Raw genomic sequence first — 22714 nt, forward strand, 5'->3', positions numbered from 1 at the left:
AGGGTTGGGTGGAGAGAGTTGAAAAGAAATAGACACTGGAACATTAATAGCAATTATAGCAGATTTAGTTTTCTTATTTTGCTTTTCTGTATTTTCTGAAATGTTCCATAATAAGTATTATTTTGAAACAATCAGTTACCAAAATAATCCGGAAAAGTTATTTTGAAACAATAAATACCACTGTCAAAAAGTTATAACCTACCTAGAGTTTCTATGTAAATTAAATAGCAATTCATTTTAATGAATATTCAGTTTTTACTACTATTACATAGCTATAATATGTAAATAAGAAGCAAATATAAATAAGAATGTTTAAAAAGTCTATAACTGATCAGTAGGTGAAAAAAGGAATATTAATTTCATTTTTTTCTTTTTCATCGGATTCTGTATATAGATATTAATAACTTACTAATATGAGATTACCAAATTCAACAAACATCGCTTCAAGTTAAAATGGACAAAATATGATGTTCTCTATATTAGTTATCATATAACCCAATTTATTCTGAGACTTTTTTATAAATATATAAAAGATTATGTCTTTTATAATGTCCAGATTTCAAATGTTTACAAGTTAATAAATATAACCTACATTGAGAGCAATCAGGATGATGTCATTTACATTGACTTTGTCAGGAGAGCTTGTGCAAGCTTCAATGCCTTCATCTGAAAGATACCTGTTAAAATAAAATAAATGGCTTAATATTATCTAAAATCAAAATTAACCAAAATTCTTTTCTTAAGTCTACATGCAATTTTGTTTTCTACTATAAAATGCTTCTATTATAAATACTAGGGAAAAGAGTCTTGGATATGGGTTCCTTGTTTATTTACTATTTCTTATAGAACAGTTAAACAGTGCATATGTTTCCTCTTTTGTATCCTTAAAGAGATACTGTATCAGTAAGTGTATTCATATGCTTTCTGAGGACAGCTATTTAAATGTCAATATACTTTAGGGAAATACAAGCTACTATTTGCTATTGTACAAATAAAAGCTTAAGTATCTGTTAATACTGTAAGCTCTTAAAAAGAGATTGAGATGTGCTATAAAAATAAAACTAAAATCAACATGGTTTTAAACTTAGTACAACAGAACTTCTCTCTGGACTTTCTCCCATTATCTTCTCAAGTCCCTTTCTTTCACATAGTGTTCTCAAGGATCCTTCAATAAGGCTATTAATTCCAAATAACACAAAGATAGGCAACTTTTTACAATACATCTTTTGCTTTTCCTATTTATTTTCAGTTTTTTTACTCATTGTCTTATTTGCCATTTTCTTTTTAACCAGTCCAAACCATCCATGAACCTGCCAGAGACAATTAATTAAAGAGTAAAGAGATTAATGAATCCAAAGGAAAAAGATTCATCTCTACCCATACATAGCATGGACATTTTGAAACTCTTTGATAAACTCAACAATTCGGGAATCAATCATCAAAAAGTCCACTTGTAAAAATCTCCGTTAACATCTCTCATTTGTATAATCAGTATCAACTCCTTTAACCAGAGGGCTAATGCTACCATCACCATTACAGACATTCTTCCACTATTAAAAGGATCCAGGACTGCTACTGTAAGATACTCAGCTCATTTTTGATGAACAGCAATTCCACCACCCACCCTCAACACTAGATTGATTCTAAGATACTTATCAAAGTAAACTTTACCCAGAAATAGCAACCCAAAAAAGTGTGTTTAAGGAGAGAATAATTTCCCAAAAGTTAAAGAGCCAGTGAAAAGAAATGTTAATAGTTAGAACAATACAGAAGAGCAACAGAAGATTAAAGTAGATAAGCCAATGACCAACACCAAGGAGACAAAAGTCAGGAAACTACATATTTAAATCACACCAAGAATGTTAACAAAATTAGGTACTATTAAAAGCTTAAGATCATGGCACTGCTAAACTACAATGATAAATGAAGCCAAGCAGTTAAATGGGTGACAGAGAAAATACAAATATATAGATGAATCAGTAAGAATGAATAGATGGTAGACAGGAATGATACTATATAAGTAACCACGGAATACAAATATCCGCAGTCATTTTGGATGGTTAAAATACTTATTTAACTCAAAATGGCTATGGTAATTTCTTTACTATCCTGTTAATTTTTCACTATTTATGAATAGTAAAAAGGCATTTTGTCTGACTGTATCTATAGCTCTAATTGTTTTACATATTCAGTTTCATAAATATTGTGCCCCTGTTATGTGAAAAGTATTGTGTGAATCAGTAATAAGATTAGTAAAGTAATGAAAAACTGAACACCTGTCCTCAAGAAGTTCACAGTCTCCTATACAGCATAACACAATACATAAACAACTATCATACAAGGCCAAAATAATTATAAATAAAATGTATAGGGGCTCAAAGTGGCTGCAGGATGGGAAAAAGTGCACAGAAAAGGAATAGCATGAGCAAAAACATGGAGAGTAAGTGTGAAGCACCTCCTAGGGATAATATCCTGGAGCTTTCTGGCTGGAAAACAGAGAAGAAATAAGAGATAAGCATAGGCTGAGACCAATTTTAGAAAGCAATAGTGGACAAAAGGATATGATATGTGTGATAAATTCTGACTGAGTGATTATAAAAACACAACTTTCCAAGCTCCTATGCAGGAGGGAAGTAGTATGCAACGATTAATAGAATATTTGGTTTTCTAGAAAGGAAACTATAGAATTAAAGAATTATAGAATGTCAGATGAACTAGGATAGACCTTTAAAAATAATTAAAATTCATCTCTTCAACTTTACAGATGAAGAAAAGGAGTCCTATAGATGTAAATTAAACTTGCTACAAAAATGGAAGCTGCAAAGTTAAAAACAAGAATGAATCCTAACTCCCAACTCAGCACTCTTTCCATTACAACATACCATTTTCAGCCAGGTACAGTGGCTCACTCCTGTAATCCCAGCACTTTCGGTGACCAAGGCAGGTGGATCACCTGAGGTCAGAAGTTCAAGACCAACCTGACCAACATGGTGAAACACCGGCTCTACTAAAAATACAAAACTAGCCAGGCATGGTGACACATGCCTGTAAACCCAGATACTTGGGAGGCTGAGGCAGGAGAATCACTTGAACCCAGGAGATGAAGGTTGTAGTGAGCCAAGATCGTGCCATTGCACTCCAGCAACAAGAGTGAAACTCCTTCTCAAAAAAAAATTTTTCATTTATCAAACAATTAATGCTGATGTTAGGGATATAATCATCTCATAAACAAAAGCCAGTATCTATACAAATCAGTTTCCTAATGAGCTAGATACTTCAGCACCTCACACACACAAAAGTAGAACTAGGCAAATGTAATCAGTGAGCTCTAAAGTATATTAAACAAGAACAGGTAAACAGGTATAAAACTCAGTTTATAAAAGCAGTCATGCTGTTCCCTTCAGCATAGTAGAAGATCAGGAAACTAATGTCAACTAATTATTAGAGATCCAAGTTTTCAGAAGAATAAACATACCCCATTCCAACAAAATTATATTAAAAGGGAAAGTCTAACAAAAATTTTAAAGGCAGAGCTGTAAGGGGTTGGAAACTTGCCTTTATCCACATAAGTCAAATATGTGATTTCTTTCAAACAAGGCCTGTACATCACCTGACCAGACTTCAAATTATATTACAAGGCTATAGTTACCAAAACAGCATGGTACTGGCATAAAAAGAGGCATTAATACCAGTGGATCAGAATAGAGCACCACAAAATAAAGCCAAATACAGCCAATCTTCAACAAGGCATACAAAAACATAAATTGGAGAAAGGACACCCTATTCAATAAATGGTGCTGGGAAAACTGGCAAGCCACATGTAGAAGAAGGAATCTAGATCCCCATCTCTCACCTTATACAAAAATCAGCTCAAGATGGATCAAAGGCTTAAATTTAAGACCTGAAACCATGAAAATTCTACATTTTTAGAATGTAGATAAGTAAGTGGAACCTAATTAAACTACAAACTTCTACACAGCAAAAGAAATCATCAGCAGAGTAAACAGACAACCTGCAGAGTGGGAGAAAATATTTGCAAACTATGCATCCAACAAAGTACTAGAATCCAGAATCTACAAGGAACTCAAAACAAATCAGCAAGAAAAATAAAATCCCAACAAAAAGCGGGCAAAGGATGGAATTAGACATTTCTTAAAAGAAGGTATACAAAAACAGCAAACAAACAGCATCACTAACCACCAGGGAAATGCAAATGAAAACCACAATGAGAAACCACCTTGCTCCTGCAAGAATGGCCATAATTAAAAAGTTAAAAAAAAAAAAAAATTGATGTTGTCGTGATGTGGTTTACACTCCTGCCAGAAATATAAATCGGTACAACCACTATGGAAAACAGTATGGAGATTCCTTAAAGAACTAAAAGTAGATCTACCATTTGATCCAGCAATCCCACTACTGGGTATCTACCCAAAGGAAAAGAAGTCATTATATGAAAAGACACATGTACACACATGTTTACTGCAGCACAATTTGCAATTGCAAAGACGTGGACTCTTAAGTGTTCACTGATCAAAGAGTGAATAAAGAAAATGTGGCATATATACACCATAGATTACTATTCAGCCATAAAAAGAATCAAAATAATGTCTTTTGGAACAACTTGGATGGAGCTGGAAGCCATTATTCTACGGGAACTAACTCAGGAATGGAAAACCAAATACTTTATGTTCTCACTTGTAAGTGGGTGCTAAGGTATGAGGGTGCAAATACATACAGAGTGATATACAGGTATTGATCGACTTACGACCTATGCAACTTACGATAATTCAACTTTACGACCACGACTGCTCCACATCTGGCAGTGCAAACGTTGCCCAGCTGGGCGTACAACAGTGCGGAACAGCTTCCGGCAGCACTACCATCTCCGCGTGCACCATTTCAACTGTTATCCCAGACTCAGAACAGCAATTTGTGTTTTGTGTCTTGGATATTTTTCAACAAATCCCTCCCAATAAACTTCTTATACATTTAGAAGCAATGGACCCAAACATCAAATGATTTGCAAGGATTGAACGGATGGCGCACGATGTGTTTCGTCCGTATCGTGAAATTTATGAAGAAAAAAGAAACATACAATTCAAACAAAGCTCACCATGTTTATGAAAAAACCAACTCCGGTAACCCCAACTGCTGCCTCAGATGACGACATCAACGATCCGCAGCCAAGCACCAGCGTCCAATAAAATGTTTCGTACATGTTTATATATTTTGATATGTTTTGCAATTGGGAAAATGTTTCCTATGGTATTTTTTACACCTGTATTTTGCATTTTTGTTTGCACCTGTATTTTCTAATTTTGTATGTTTTGCAAATATTAAACCAGTTGTACTGGTAATGCAGTGTTTTACTTAAACCTGACGAATGTAAAAATAAGAAACAAAATGGTGTAGAGATGGTACAAATGGCATAAAATGAACAAAGAAAATTATGATATATAACAATGAAAGAAAATTATGATAAAATATGACAAAGATTGTTATAACATCATTTCACAGTACTGTACATATAGCCTACTCAACTTACGACCAAATCGTGTTACGACTGGTCTGTCAGAACCAATCGTGGTCATAAGTTGAGCACTAGCTGTAATGGACTTTGGGGACTCCAGGAGCGTAGGTTGGGAGAGGGTGAGGGCTAAAAGAATACATAACGGGGACAGTGTACACTGCTTGACTGACGGGTGCACTAAAATCTCAGAATTCACCACTATAGAATTTATCCAGGTAACCAAAAACCACCTGTACCCAAAAAACTATTAAAATAAGAAAATAATAAGGCCTGTAAAAGGTTTTCTGAACATAACAAAACCAAAACACTTACGCCTTATAGGTTTACTCCATAATTTTCAACAAACAGGGCACCGATTTACAGTTCTCCCTGAGTAATACTGATCCTTTCGTTAATACTAGATGAAGGACTGGGCCTAAATTAACCATAATTTGGGATTTACAAGTTAATCTTTTCATTTTTTATAAACATTTAAAACTCCAATATTACCAATTAATAAAACAAGTGATAAAAAATAAAAAGTCAAAGACCAAAATGTGCTTCAAGAGCTTCTGTAATGCAGTAACTAAAGAAAAACACAACACAAGATTCACCAGTCTTAATTGTGGCAATCAGGAAAGAAAGCAATGAAAAGTAGTAGAGCAGGCACTCCAGATATGGTTCCAGTGGTGGACCTCCAGGGAACAGAATTATCATCAGTTCCTTATGTGTCACTTTTGAGCACCTAAAACCCAAGGGCATTGACACAAAAGAAAAAACTGACACCAGACGGTTCTTGTTTACTAAATTAGCCAGCAAGAGCACACTTTTTTTTCACTCTCTCATGGAGATTTTGGACAGTAATATTATAAAACCACTTATTACTATTCTAAACTATGAAAACATCTAAATACATTTTACTGACAAGCAGAGTACAAAAGGGCTAAATTTCTGCATGATACAGAACAGATGAATAATTCTCACTAATTCTACCTTCAAATTATGCAATTTTTAAGTCACCACAGTTTAGTAAGTGCTCAGATTTTTTAGTTGTTTTTGTTTTTGTTTTTGAGACAGGGTTTCACTTTGTCACCAGGCTGGAATGCAGGCACAAACACAGCTCACTATAGCCTCGACTGCCCAGGCTCAAGCAATTCTCCGGCCTCAGTCCTCCAAGCAGCTGAGATTACAGGCACTAGCCACTACACGCACCGAATTTTTGTATTTTGTAGAGCTGAGATTTTACCATGTTGCAGAGGCTGGTCTCCAACTCCTGAGCTCCAGCAATCCGCCTGCCTCGGCCTTCCAAAGTGCTAGGATTATAAGCATGAGCCACCACCCCATGCCTTAAGTGCTCAAAATTTTTTAAAAAGGGATTTTAGAAAATGCTTCCTTTAGTAAATGCTTCTATTTGTGAGAAGATGTCAAAATTCTGTCTTAGAATCACTTAACTGTCTTCACCTCACGTTCAGAAGTCATTTGGCATATAAAGCAGACATGTCCAAACCATAGCTGAAGAATCTCAACTGGCAGAAAACAGTGATTAAGAAACATATATATATATATATATATATATATATATATATATATATAGTTTTAATCTCATTTATTAGTTCCAGATAGATCTCCATTACCACACTTTAACATCAGTAAGGAAAGAAGAGGGCCAATTTCCTTTGATCCATTTCTTTGAAAGCAGGTAAAATCCGTGAGTCTATCTTACTCACTGGCTATGATGTGTAGATAATGAAGAGGAGCAAGGTAAACTACAGATCAGGTGGCTAAGCTAAAGGGGGTGACCATGTCTGCACAAGGACTGGTAAAGCAGTTACTGCATCAAATTTGATTTTTAGCTTGTAGATTTCCATAAAACAATGTATAAGCCAAACAAAACAGGGCTCAGCCTGAATGTGGTACATGCACTTTGTACTTTAGTACTAAACATATTAGTTTATTTAAATTATTTGCTCCTGTTCACTTCCAAGTTTTCTTTGACCTGCCAAGTTGTGCTATAAGTGTACCTCAAATAGTATAACATTCATAGCCAACTTCCTTTCCAAGCAAGAAAAGAAACAAGTGTCTTTTAGTTCACTTTGTACACACTGGGAGAGCAAGTAACACAACTATGCCTGTATCAAACGTTCTCTGGTGAATTGTCTATATTACACTAAAAAGTATCAAATCATTCAGTCTGGTCATCGATCTAAATATTTTACAAACTGGACATATAAAGAACTTATGCTTACTTTAGACTTCAAGGACTACTTATATTTTTAAGGAGGAAGAATGTTCTAATAGGCCAGAAAGTAAGCCATAAAAGCAAACACTAAAGTTTTATTCTCTTTTACCCACTGCCACCCATTGAAGTAGTGAATGCCCATTCAAATCTGAACTGAAACTTGACTTCCCAAAACAATCAAATACAGAATTATTGCACATTGTTATAAACTCGGCTGATGACACATGAAAAGTCTTTAAAATGCCAGTAAGAAAACCAAGAGTGAAAACATTCTTCACGAATGGACAGGGACTATGTCAAAATAAAGGAGACATCTGGACAGTGACTGGTACATGGTGTTCTTAATTGCCCCTGAATAAAACCCAAATCAAATCGCTTCATGCAGTTTCTAACCTATACCTGATGATTTGCTACCACACCGAGGTCACTAGCCCTCAATATGATATCCAAATACCAAAATGGGAGTTTGATAAATGAACTCTTGCTTAGCCACAAAGAAAATAAAGATAACTAATTCCTAATTACCCAAGCTAAGGTGGAGACGAGAGGGAAAAAAATATAATAATCAAAAAATCGCTTCTATTAAAATATATTTTTGATCTTAGCAAATATGGAAGTTCCTGGCCTACTGCAAATTCCCCAAACTTTAATGTTTTAAAATACATATTTTTTAATTACCCATACAAAGATCTCTGCTCACTCTGCCTATTCTGTTTCTCTTTCCACAGTGTAAGTCACTTAATACACCTGCCAAAAATTTGTTTTATCTATTATTCTTATAGACTTAAACTATACCTAGCCAGAGACACTGAAACAATTAACTTACTGATTCCCTCCTCTAGGGAAGATGGAGATGGCTTGCAAGTTCTTGTTTATGAATGTAACTTGGGAAAATACAGGATTTTGCCATAATGAGTAACAAGATTAGTAAGGTAAAAAAGCTACTAAGAACTGGGGCACAAGACTTTCTTCGATAACCTGGTACAAATGATATCAATATATTCAATACAGTTTACAGATACACTGGAAGGATCACAGATGAGAATATAAAATGGAACACCAGCAGTTAGTTGAATGAATTCATGAATTCCACGGCAAAAGCTCTATTAAGCATAACAAACAGAAGGATCAGAATTCTGCAAAAGGTAATTCAGAAGAGAAAGTACTATAAAAAATGGTGGAAAATGAAAAGAGGTCTTTATTTTGTTTCACTTAACAACCAAGTACCTCTTCTATTAATATTACTACATTTTATTTTCTTGTTTAGGTAAAGTAGCCACTTCCTATCCCAAATTGAATACCACAGTCTCTATTCCAACAATTACAAGCACCTGAGCAATGCTGGCTTAAAAATCTAATTTTCTTTGTGGCTTATATATAAATGAGTCAGATGAATAAAGTTATGTATTATTTAAGGTATTTCTAAGTATCAGTATGTACTGTTAATCTTAATGTAGTAAACTATTTTCAACACAAGATTTATTTTACTCATTAAGAAACTACAAAAATGCATTACTTTTTCGGTTTTTAGTTTCTATGATTTCTTTGCAATCACAAATATACATTATTTCCACCCCCTCCCCCTACTTTTTTTTTTTTTTGGTAGAGACAGAATCTTGCTTTGTTGCTCAGGCTGGTGTTGAACTCCTGAATTCAAGTTATCCTCCTGCCCTGGCTTCCCAAGTGCTGGGATTATGGGTGTGAGCAACCACACCCAGCTATTATTTCCACTATTTAACTAACCTATAGTGTTTCATTTTTTTCTACACCTACACCAGAAAATCTATTTTAATTCCTTCTATGCCAACTCTTAAGATTGTTATATTACAAAAGTAGAAACATCAAAAGAAAAAAAAAAAAAAAAAAAAAAAAAAAAAAAAAAATGAAATAAATCGTCATGAAAATCTTAACATTTTAAATTTAAATGTTTCATAAAATTGACCTGTACACAAACTGAAAGTATGAATATGCAAAAAAAACTTGAATTACTTAACACTATTTAAGCATCTTTTAAACAACTTCTGATTATGTAAAACAATATGAAATGCCTTGATATATACATCATGGTTAACAACCACACTGGTGAAGTATCAGTATTTCAGTCACCAAACAAAACATTTATTTTAAAAATTTAGATGTTAATTAAGAAAATTTCTAGAGAAAAATTCTTTGTAAGTTTATATCTAATTTAATAGTATTCAAAAATGTTTCAATTCTGAAAAGTTAAACCTAGATAGGTTTTTGTTAAGCACTTCCTTTAAAAAGCTGAAGACTATCAAGTAGCTAATTGTGAAAGCTGTACTTCCTGAAAGCACCACTAGATGACAACCTTGTTTCACAAGTAAAATATACTCCTGTTGGATGCTAAGACCCTGAAGATACACTAAACTAGCTTAAAGGTTTCTGACATTTGCTTTTTGTTAGAGAGTAGGGATAACAAAAAAATAAATAAATAAAATAGGCTATTATAATTTTAGAATTTGTGTTGATATAAAGATCACTCAGGGTTTTTTTTTAAAAAACCTCATTTAGCAAGCATTCAAGAGGTACCTCACCATAAAACATATTAAGACAATTTTCTCTTCCAGTCTCTCCTACATCTCTATCTTTGGAAATAGATGATTTTATAAAAATAAAGTACACATACCTTATTAGAGACTAATGCTTTTTTGCTGTAGAATAGATACAAAAAGTTTTTGTTTTTGTTTTTGTTTTTGTTTTTGTTTTGAGACAGAGTCTTACTCTGTCACCAGACTGGAGTGCAGTGGCATGATCTCGGCTCACTGCAATCTCCACCTCCTGGATTCAAGCGATTCTCCTGACTCAGCCCCTTGAGTAGCTGGGATTACATGCGCCTACCACCACCATTATTTCAATAATTGCTTTTCTTTGACATCAAAGTTTAAAAACATGACAATTTTAAGATAATAACTATAAGAAGACAGGTAATAAACAACAAACTTCTATTTTTATGACTCATATTCAAAATATTAAAATATTTCCCCATACATAAACCAATTCATGAAGACATTAACCCTAGAATGCTTATTTGGTATTAAAAAATATGTAACAACTGTACAAGTAAAAATTTGTAAATAATTCCCTTGAAATCCCATAATTGATATATTACGAAGTATAGTAGCAATGGTAGCCTAACTATGTTGTTATTCATCTTTGTAAACCATGACTTCACATAAATTTAAAAGTATAAAATGAAGGCCTGGATATTTTTACTTTCATTGGGGTTATAATTTATAACCTTCCTCTAATTCTATATTTTCATACATCAATTCAGAAGCAGAGCTGGGGTTACTCTTTAATAAATCAGATTTTAAGATGTGAGATTACTTAATATTTCTGTCCCATTACTGCACTCACAGCATTGGTGCCTACAAAGTCCATGCCAAGGGTCTCTCAAAGTAAGGTCTTCCAGAATTAACCCCAAGGAGATCACATACTTGGTTAAGTTTACATAAGAAGTGTTATTCATAAATGTAAGGTATTATAAAAATTGGAAGGCATTTTTATAATTAGCTGGAGAGACTATCACTTTTTAGTGAAACTAATGAAAACTAGATGAAAATCTCAGCCTTACCTTTTAATATATGTGGGACCCTAGTCAATTTGCTTCATCTTTCTGTGCCTCAGTTTCCCCCTACCAAAAAAGACAATACTGAAAATACTGATCTATAGAGTTTTTCTAAGAATAAATAAGGAGACAGCATGTAAAACCTAGCATATGCTTAGGATACAGTAAGTGTTAAATAAGTATTAGTTTTCTTCCTTGTTAAACACAGTGCCATTGTTTATTCTATATTTTCAAAACATAATGATATTCAAAATCTGGATTCTAATGAGAAAGGAAGAGAATAAAACTAGCCTAATAATAAAGGGAATTTCTTCAAAGGCTATAGCTAATAGTCAAAAGTGTATATGCTTCCCTATTGGTAAGCCTGACCACGTATTTCTAGCAAGCTACTCATATGGAAGAACTAAAAAGTATCAGCAAGGAAATAATTTTATTTATTATTATGTTTCAGAGATGAGGTCTCTCTATGTTGCCCAGGCTGGAGTGCAGTGGCTATTCACAGGCACGATCCCACCTCTGATCAGCATGGGAGTTTTGACCTGCTCCGTTTCCAACCTGGGCCAGTTCACCCCTCCTTAGGCAACCTGGTGGTCGCCCACTCCTGGGAGGTCACCATATTGAAACTGAACTTAGTACAGACACCTGATCAGCAGGGTGCACTACAGCCCAGAACTCCTGGACTCAAGCGATCCTCCCACCTCAGCCTTCCAAGTAGCTGGGACTACAAGCACGCACCACCATGCCCAGCGGATATAATTTTATTCATTTTGTTTAAATCTTTCAGTTTTACAGTTGAAAGTTTTTTAACAATAAGAAAATAAGTTATTCTATTAGACTGTACAACTGTTTCTGCCTGGAACAGAATTTCTAACCCAAAATGCACTGCTTTCATTGTTGTTTAATCTGCCATTTATGTCAAAATTTAAAACAATAATGCCAAGAAATAGCTAGTAAGCAATAAAGTTTAAAATTATATTGTACAGAGAAAAATTAAACATTTTACAATTTACATTTAAATTTAATGTCATTCATTAAAAATCTTAAAAATGAAAATCTAATACTTCAATTATCATAGGCAGTGAAGACAAATACCTATTTGTTTCCAGTATATGTAATCATATGTCTTACAATCTAATAGCATAACAATTCTCTGTACATTGAAATGAAAGAAAAAATGAAAGAGGCATATAAAAAGCACAATATTACAATTTAAAAACCAGCCATTTAAATGTGTTACTAAATTAAACAGGTAATGTTAAACAAATAAATGAATTTTTTTTCAAAAGAGTGAAATAGTCCCATATAAGTTAGTTGATAAATATGAATTAGTAATTCTCATTTCCATTTCTTTCAAATGCATCTTAAATACAAAGTGCTTAGTGCTGCTTAAGTTTTTGAAATTGAAATGCTGCAAATAAACTAGTTTTTTTCTATTGAAGGAGACCAGGAAATTTCACCCCAAAATATGGCACCCTGGAATGCTGATTATTTTCAGTTGAAGGCCCCTGGAGACTGGCACATGCTAGAAGCTTTAGTCTGATATTCCCTTATCTGCTTAAAGTCCAGACTCTTTAAAGAAGAAAATTACCACTAGTCCATTCCCTGAGTTTTCATTAACTCATACTGCAGGAATAAAGACGGAAGTCTATAAACACACCTAGACAGACTTTTGTCACAAACCACTGTCTTCTCTGTGGGCCCACAAGGCTTTGTTTCAGGATACTGTATGTTCTCCAAACCCATTGAATTCCCCTAAAAATCATTTACTATCCCCCTTAAAATCATCCACATCTCCCTCTCCTCTGTGAAGAAGAGTATACACTCTGTACCCCCACTGCATTACTGTATAAACAATCATTCTCTTGTAATTCCCTTGTGCTATGCACATTAAATAAATTTTGTATGCTTCTTCTATTAATCAGGCTTTCTTCAGCTGATTTTCAGCAAACCTTCAGAGGGAGAAGAGAAAGCTTTCCCCGGCACCTATAAGTTAGAAAACATAATTTGACTACATTCCCCATTCCTCTTTGTGGTAGCCTGAATGTTGGTCCACAAAAGATATGTTCATGTCCTAATCCCTGGGAATCTGTGAATGTTACTTTATTTAGAGAGAGTCTTTACAGAAGTAATTAAGAATTTTGAAATAAGAAAATCATACTAGATTATCCAGGTAGGCCCTGAATGCAATGACAAGTGTTTTTATGAGACAGAGGCAGAGGGAGTTTAAAAGCAAACATACAGAGGAAAGTGACACACAGAAAAGTAAAAGTCCATATGAAGCTGGAGGCAGAAACTGGACTGATGAGGCCTCAAGCCAAGGAATGTCGGCAACCACAGAAGCTGGAAGGAGTACATTGCTGATTCTCCCTAGAGCCTCAGCAGAGAGAACAGCCCTATAGACATTTTGATTTCACACTTCTGATCTCTAGAACTGTTAGGAGAATAAGTTTCAATTGTTTAAAGGCATGCAGTTTGTGGGAGGAAATGAACACATCCATTACATATTCCAGTAATTACTTGAGAAGTATTGATTTGATTAAACACAAAACACTATTTTGAAAGGCCATCCATCCCTTAGCTTAGAATCTATGAAGGACATTTTCTATTCAGCATAAAATGCCTTGATTCCTTAACTCTTCCTGAATGAATACTTTCAGTGAACCCTATTGGTCAGTTTCGGTCTACAAATAAAAAGATACAAGCTACACAGAGGCATAATAAAGTAACAGTAGCCCTTCTTATTATGCAGAAATGGAAACTGGGTAAAACAGGAACACTGAACAGTGTGGAGGGATCAGGCAAGGGAAAAACATAAAGAGGGGATCACCAAGCTCTGTCCACCTACATCTGACTGACCTCCAATGACAAATGTGAAACAGACTCAAAACATCCCAGCTGAAGACAAAAGATTTGAACAGAGAATAGAGCTGCTGCTGCATAAGATAAGAAACTGTACTTCAAACCCAGCCTCCCCCCCAACACACACACAAATACCTTTAATAACACAGGAAACAATAAGCATCAGTGAAAAACAACAGAACAAAAATATTTACAATTTAACACTATTAATATCCAGTACACAATCCAAAATTACCCAGCATACAATGAATTAAAAAATGGAACACATTCTGAAGAAAAAAAGAAAATCAATCAAATCTGATTCCAAGATGAACCTGATGCTGAAAATAACAAAGATTTAAAGTGGATATTAGAGCTATTTACACTTAAGAAAAAAAAAAAGTTTTCAATACAACACACTCCACATAACACTTTGGTCAATGACAGATACATATATGACTGTGGTCCTGTAAGGTTAAAATACCGTGTTTTTACTGTATCTTTTCTATGTTTATATATGTTTAAATATACAAATATGTTTAAATATATAAATATTTACACAATACTAAACTGTGTTACAATTGCCCACAGTATTCAGTACAATAACATGCTGTACAGGTTGGCAGCCCAGGAGCAACAGGCTATGCCATTTAGCCTATGTGTGTAGTCGGCAATACCATTAAGGTTTGTGTAAGTACACTCCATGATGTTCCCACAATGACAAAACTGCCTGAAAACACATTTCTAGAACATATCTCCATTACATAATGAATGACAGTATATGTTATGTGAAAGTTTAGTAGAATTCCTCTGTGAAATCATTTGGGCCTGGGTGCTTTTGTGGAGTACTTTTATGAGGTAATCTCTCGTTAACTTTCTCTATGTCCTCTATAACACTGGTCTGCTTAAGCTTTTTAACTCTAATAGGGTCAACTTTAGTCATCTGTACTTTCCTAGAAAATTACTCATTTCATATAGGTTTTTAAAAGTATTTGCAACATGGTCTCATGACATTTTTTTTTTAATTATTGTGTATATTTGAGGTTTACAACATGATGTTACAGGATATATATAGATAGTAAAATAGTCATCACAGTGAAGCTTATTAACATATCTATCATCTCACAGTTACTTTTTGTGTGTAACAATGGCAGCTAAAATCTACTTATTTAACAAAAATCTCTAATTTCAACAACTTTAGTCCTCATGTTGTACATCTCTCAACTTGTCCTTGGACCCATGTCTCCCCATTTCCTCTACCCATCCCGCTGCCTGTGGTAACTACTGTTTCATTCTCTATCTCTATATTTGAGCTTTTTTTTGTTTGTTTTTAATAGTCCACATATAAATAAGATCATATAATACTTTACTTTTTGTGTCTGGTATAACATAACTTAACTTACATAACATAACTTACATAACATCCTGTATGTTCATCCATGTTGTGAGAAATGGCAGGACCTCCTTCTTTTGAAAGGCTGAATTATGTTCCATTGTGTGTGTATATATATATATATATATACACACACACACACACATACAAGTGATCCTTGAACTTGGATGTTAGCATCGCAGACCCCTGCACAGTTGAAAATCTTAGTATAATTTTCCCTAAAACTTAAATCTGAGTATAATTTTTCCCTAAAATCTGAATATAGATTTCCCTAAAAACTGAGTATCGTTTTGCCTAAAATGTAACTACTAATAGCCCACTGTTGACCAGAAGCTTTATCAATAACATAGTCAATTAATACATATTTTGTATATGTATCATGTACCATATTCTTACAATAAAGTAAGCAGAGAAAGAAAATGTTACAAAAACCATATGGAAGGCCAGGCGCGGTGGCTCACGCCTATAATCCTAGCACTTTGGGAGGCCGAGGCAGGTGGATCACGAGGTCAAGAGATCGAGACCATCCTGGTCAACAAGGTGAAACCTCGTCTCTACTAAAAAAATACAAAAATTAGCTGGGCATGATGGTGCGTGCCTGTAGTCCCAGCTACTCGGGAGGCTGAGGCAGGAGAATTGCTTGAACCCAGGAGGCGGAGGTTGCGGTGAGCCGAGATCGTGCCATAAAAAACAAAAATGGGCAACAACAGCGAAACTCCGTCTCAAAAAAAAAAAAAAAAAAAACACCATATGGAAGAGAAAACATATTTACTGTTCATTATGTGGAAAGAAATCATAATTAAAGTCTTCATCCTCATTGTTTTCATGTTGAGTAGTCTGAGGAGGAGGAAGAAGAGGGGCTGGTCTTGCTGTCTCAGGGGTGGCATGGCAGAAATGAAACAAAATCCACATATAAGTATCCAAATCCGTACTGTTCAAGACCAACTGTATAGACCACATTTTCTTTATCCATTTTTCCATCAATGGACATTTAGGTTGTTTCCATAGCTTGGCTACTGTGACTAATACTGCAATAAATTTGGGAGTACAAATATCTTTACGAGGTAGTGATTTCATCTTCTTTGGTTATATACTAAGAATAGGGATTGCTAGGTCATATTGTAGTTCTATTTTTAATTTCTTTGCGAACCTCCATATTGTTTTCCATAATGGCTGTACCAATCTACATTCCCATCAACAGTGTACTAGGGTTTTTCTCCATACCCACGCCAACATTTGTTATTTCATATCTTTTTTGATAAAAGCCATTCTTACAGGTGTGAGGTGATACATCATTGTGGTTTCAATTTGCATGTCCCAGATCACTCATGATCCTCAACATCTTTTCATACACCTCTTAGCCATTTTTATATCTTCTTTGGAGAAAAGTTTATTCATGTCCTTTGCCTATTTTTTAATCAGTTATTTTTAACATAGTCTGTTTCAAAGATGACTTCTGCTTGTTATTTCTTATTTTACATAGTTATGCTTTTTTTCCTTGAATAAGTTAGCTAATGGTTTGTCTGCTTTGTTAACTTTTTCAAAAACACCAAGATTATTCATCTGATAAATGGTTATAAACAAAATGTGTTATTTCCATACCTTGGAATGTTGTCATAAAAGTAAGTGAAGGATTGATACATGTTGCCAACATAAATGAACCATAAAAAGTGTTACGCTAAATGGAAGAAGACAAACATTAAGGGCCACATTTTGTATGATTCCACCTATATGAAATGTCATATAAAAAAATCCATAGAGACAGAAAGCAGATGAGAGGTTGCCAGGTTCTAGGAAGAAAGGCGAGTAATGGCAATGCATATTAGCTTTCTTTAAAATGTTCTTGAATTAGGTAGTGGTGATGATTACTAATCTCTGAATACACAAAAAGCTACTGAATTATACACTTTATTTTTATTTATTTATTTTTAGACAGTCATGCTCTGTTGAGCAGGCTGGGGTGCAGTGGCACAATCTCAGCTCACTCATACCTCTAATTCCGGAGTCAAGCAATTCTCCTGCCTCAGCCTCCTGAGTATCTGGGACTACAGGTGCATGCTGCCATACCCAGCTAATTTTTGTATTTTAGTAAAGAAGGGATTTCACCATGTTTGCCAGGCTGGTCTCAAACTCCTGACCTCAAGTGATCTGCCCCCCTCAGCCTCCCAAAGTGCTGGGATTACAGGCGTGAGCCACTGTGCCCAGCCAAAATTGTATGCATTCAAGGGGTGAATTTTGTTATGTGACTTATAACTCAATAAAGTTGTTAGTTTTTTAAAAACCACTGCATGGCCAAAGAGAGAAAACACCAGGATTTTGGCTTACTTGCTAGATTTATTGTTTTTCTATTCTTTAATTCATCAATTTCTGCATTTTTATAGTTATTTTTCTTCCTTTCTTTTGACTTACCTTGTTCTTATTTAGTTCATTTATCATTTATTCATTTTATTAATAAAAGTAGTAAAATTAATTTTCCTCTAATCACTACTTTAAATACATCACATAAATTATGATATAAAGTGTCTTCACTGTCATTACATTTTTTAACTCAGTGACTTTAATTGTATTTAGCCTTTTACAATATTTTAAAATACTTTTTAAAAAGCAGTTTGGTCAAACATTTTAATTTCTAGGTGAAAGGGCTTGTATTTGGTTTTGTTAGTAAATCCTAGTTTTAGTGCATTGTAATCAGAGTGTTGTTTATAATAGTTCTACTTTATGGAAGTTATTAATGTTTTCCTTATGACATAATATATAACCAGCTTTTATTAATGTGCTATAGGCACTTAAGAAAATGAGTATTTTCTCTTATCACGATATAGCATTCAATATACAGTGTACCCAGAAAATCAACCTTATTGGCTATATTGTTTACATCTTCTACATCCTTATATTTTGTCCACTTAAATCTATCTAGTAATGAAAGTAGTATAATGAAGTTTCCTGTCATTGGTATGTCTCTCTCTATGTGTTCCTGCAAACTCCTGAGGTTTGTTTCAGAAAGCCAGTTGCTCTATTTCTTGATGCATAAATATCCTTAAGTATTACATCTTAGTCGTGGAGTGTGGGTTTTAACACTAAAAGTGGTTTTCTTTGTCACATTTAGTGTTCTTACTCTTGTATTCTACTATGTCTGATAGCATCTCTATCCCCTGCCCCATAGTGTTTCCATTTGTCTGATAGACTTTTGTCCATCCTTTTATTTTTAGACATTCTGAATCACTTTATTTTAGGTAAGTTTCCAATAAACAGCCTACAGTTGGATTTTGTTATATGAGCCAAATTTTAAAAATAGTTTTAATTGATAAGTAAAGCCCATGCATATTGAGTATTATGACAAGATACATTTGCTCTCAATTCTAGCATATTTAACAGACACGTTTGGGTTCAATTTTACCATATTTTAATAAATTACTTATTTTATTATCTTTGGCATATTTATTTCTCCACAAGATATGTGTGCTTTGCTATTTTTACTTTTTGTTCATTTTTACAAAGGTCTATATTTCTGTTTTATTATTGCCTTAGTATGTTTGTTTTTTTAATTCCGCTGAGTTCCTGTTATCCCATTTAATAGTGTACTATTTGGTTTACCAGGTGTTTTTAGCATTCTTTAATCTATTGCCTATTTTCTTCTTCCCCTCTCTCTACTTCTTTTTCTGTAACAATATATAACATTTCACATTAGTTTTACCATCACCCTCATCTTTGTTTTAGTCTTATATTTATGTATTTTTCTAAATGTTCACCATCAGTTCTTTTGCTGAAGTTTTCCCAGTCAGCATTTCGCTAGATGAAGCTTATCCTCCAGTAAACTTCTAAAGAAGGACTGGAAGGGTATAGAATTCTCTAAGTCTGGCATGATGAAAACTATTTTTATATAACCTTAATATTTAAAAAGCAGCTTGGCTAGATATAAAATCCTGAATTCATACTTCCACTGACTTTTCTTTGAATGCTGCTCTATTTTTGCCTTGCTTTATATATTGGTTTTGAAAAGTTCGATGCTACTATAATTCTTTTGCTTTTATTTGACTTTTTTTCATGGAGGCCTTAAGGATTTTAATATTATCTTAATAACCTAATAATTTTTACTGGGATATGTCTTGAAGTTAATTGCTGTGAATTAATCATCCCTTATACTTAGCGTACTTTCAATGTGTGGATTTACATCTTTTACTATCTGGAAAGTTTTCTTGAATTACAGTTTTAGATATCATCTCTTCTCAATTGTTTTGTTTTTTTCCCTTAGGGACTCAAATAAAACAAATATTATCCTTCCTTGACTAAGTCTTACATTTCAGCTATTTTTTCTCTGACATTTCTTCTTTTTTTTTTTTTTTTTTTTTTTTTTTTTTTTTTTTTTTTTTTTTTTTTGAGACGGAGTTTCACTCATGTTACCCAGGCTGGAGTGCAATGGCGCGATCTCGGCTCACCGCAACCTCCGCCTCCTGGGTTCAGGCAATTCTCCTGCCTCAGCCTCCTGAGCAGCTGGGATTACAGGCACGCACCACCATGCCCAGCTAATTTTTTGTATTTTTAGTAGAGACGGGGTTTCACCATGTTGACCAGGATGGTCTCGATCTCTTGACCTCGTGATCCACCCGCCTCGGCCTCCCAAAGTGCTGGGATTACAGGCTTGAGCCACCGCGCCCGGCCCATTTCTTCTTTATTTAATTTTAATTCTCATAGTTGTTTTTCTCTCTTCAATGCTCCTTACCAAATTTTCATTGTAGTCCATTTTCCCTAGGGTACCTTGTAATACATTCTTTATTTCTAAAATAATTCTGTTATTTTCTTCCATTTCTTTCCAAAGCTCCCTCAACATTTTTCCCCATCTGTCCCTGTTTATTGTCCACTTCTGTCTTCAGTTTTTGAATTTCTGATTCAAGTGATTTTTCAATTTCATGGTTGTTTTGGGGTAAAAGAATTTCCCTTGGTTTGTGTGCAAATTTGCTTCCTGATTTAGAAATATTTTTGCTCATTTTTGTGATATGGGGCTGTTTTACATTATTTCTAGTCCTATGTCACCCTTTCCTACCAATCAATGCCATATACTTTAACAAAGTGGTTGGGTTTCATTAGGGGGCATATTATGAATTTCCCACTTTTGTAGTTCTCTTTTGTCTCACAGGGCCTTAATTTTTCATTTTTTCTTCTTTTCCTCATCACTATCCACTTGCCAAAGGAAACTTCTTCCTTACTTTGTTTTTTTTCTCTTCCAAAAGCTATGCATTTCAAAAACTGAACCCTTTAACTCTTGCCTATTCTTTCAAATCTGACTTAACCATTTAAATAAAATCTGTCCCTTTAATTCACACACCAATTCCTTTATATGGCATATGTCTATTTTAACTTGCATGTCTGACCCACTGTTTTTCATCTGTTTCTTTCTGGCCCTTTATTTGGCACCTGTCCTTACTTTGAAATATCTTCCTAATATGCCAAGTTTCTTTATTTTTCACATTTAGGGTAGATTTGATCTTTCTGGTGGTCATTCCTATCACCCGCTAGTCACTTCATTTGCATCTCTCCTCTGCTTTTCTATAGTTTTTTCGAGGTCCGCCTTGGATCACCAAAGCCCCACAGGACAAGATTGGCATGGGAGTGTGTGGAACCATGGGGCTGGCTTTTAACTTTTTCTTTTTACTCACAGGTCTTTGATAGTTTCCACATTCTCTGTGTTCACATAATGTTGACAGCATCATTTCACATGGATTTTTCTCAGGTGTGAAGTTATCTGTATAGTTTGAGGGAAATATTTTGGGAAGTTATTTACTACACTGCCACCATTTTCTAGTTATCGTAAGTCCTAGTAGGATTTTTTTCAGCAAATAATTGAAAAACTGATCTTGACCAAAATTCAAAAGTCATCAAAAAATACCATTAATAAAATAAACAAAAAAGCCACAAATTGTAAAAAAACATTCATAGCATATGTATTTCAAGACTCATACTTAGAACAAATAAACAACTCCTACAAATCAACATTAAGAAGTCAAACAACCCAGGCGTGGTGGCTCACGCCTTTACATAATCCCAGCACTTTGGGAGGCTGAGGTGGGCGGATCACGAGATCAGGAAATAGAGACCAAACTGAATCAATATGGTGAAATCCACCCCCCTCCGCCACCCCGCTGGCCGTCTCTACTAAAATACAAAAAATTAGCCAGGCATGGTGGCATGCGCCTGTAGTCCGAGCTACTCAGGAGGCTGAGGCAAAGGAATTGCTTGAACCCGGGTGGGGAAGATTGCAGTGAGCCAAGATGGCACCACTGCATTCTAGCTTGGTGACAGAGCAAGACTCCATCTTAAAAAAAAAAAAAGTCTAACAATCCAATTTCTTGTTGTTGTTGGGTAAAACACATTAACCTTTATGGAAATAATTACAAGTTGAAAAAAATCATACTTCTTATACACTGATTAACTTGGTGTAAATAATACATTTCTTCTAAGTATGTATTTGTAATATTAACATCTAGTATGATATATGTCATTACATGATGTATACTACATATAAAACACATAATCACAATAATTACAAAAGACATGAAAATAGGCATTTTCATCTTTTTGTCTTTTATTTTTACTTATAGAAAAAAACATTAAATTTTTTTTTTAATTCCTGCTCATACAACCTAGATTTTTAAAATATTAGCATTTGACCACATTTACTTCATATTATTCCCTTTCTTCCTTTCTTTCTCCTTTCATCCATTTGTTCTTTTTATAAATTTTTTTATTTTACTGTAAGTTCTGGGATACATGTTCAGACCGTGCAGGTTTGTTACACAGGTATACATGTGCCATGGTGGTTTGCTGCACCTATCAACCCGTCACCTAAGCCCCACATGCATTAGGTATTTGTCCTGAGGTTTTCCCTCCCCTTCCCCCCTACCCTCACAACAGGCCTTAGTGTGTGATGTTCCCCTCTCCATGTCCATGTGTTCTTACAGTTCAACTCCCACCTATGAGTGAGAACACGCAGTGTTTGGTTTTCTGTTCCTGTGCTAGTTTGCTGAGAATGATGGTTTCCAGCTTCATCCATGTCCCTGCAAAGGATATGAACTCTTTCTTATGGCTGCACAATATTCCATGGTATATATATGCCACATTTTCTTTATCTAGTCTATCACTGATAGGCAC

The 22714-nt window shown here is 34.5% G+C and overlaps 1 protein-coding gene across 12 annotated transcripts in view; it reads right to left on the bottom strand.

The window, feature by feature from the left end:
* The window catches only part of TDRD3 (tudor domain containing 3), a 183519-nt gene that overhangs the window by 141455 nt on the left and 19350 nt on the right, over nt 1-22714 (bottom strand). For 11 of the 12 annotated variants that reach the window (XR_001828155.2, XR_001828156.2, XM_017538772.2 and 8 more), the window contains exon 2: nt 593-677. The exons of the other annotated variant lie outside the window; for it this stretch is intronic. Coding sequence is in view for 5 of the 11 variants with exons in the window: in XM_017538772.2 (XP_017394261.1) it covers nt 593-677 (85 nt within the window). In the remaining 6 variants the exon portion in view is untranslated. The remainder of the gene's footprint in view (nt 1-592; nt 678-22714) is intronic. 12 annotated transcript variants of the gene reach the window in all.

Source organism: Cebus imitator, unplaced genomic scaffold, assembly GCF_001604975.1.
Source record: "Cebus imitator isolate Cc_AM_T3 unplaced genomic scaffold, Cebus_imitator-1.0 Scaffold114, whole genome shotgun sequence".
Taxonomy (NCBI): Eukaryota; Metazoa; Chordata; class Mammalia; order Primates; family Cebidae; genus Cebus; species Cebus imitator.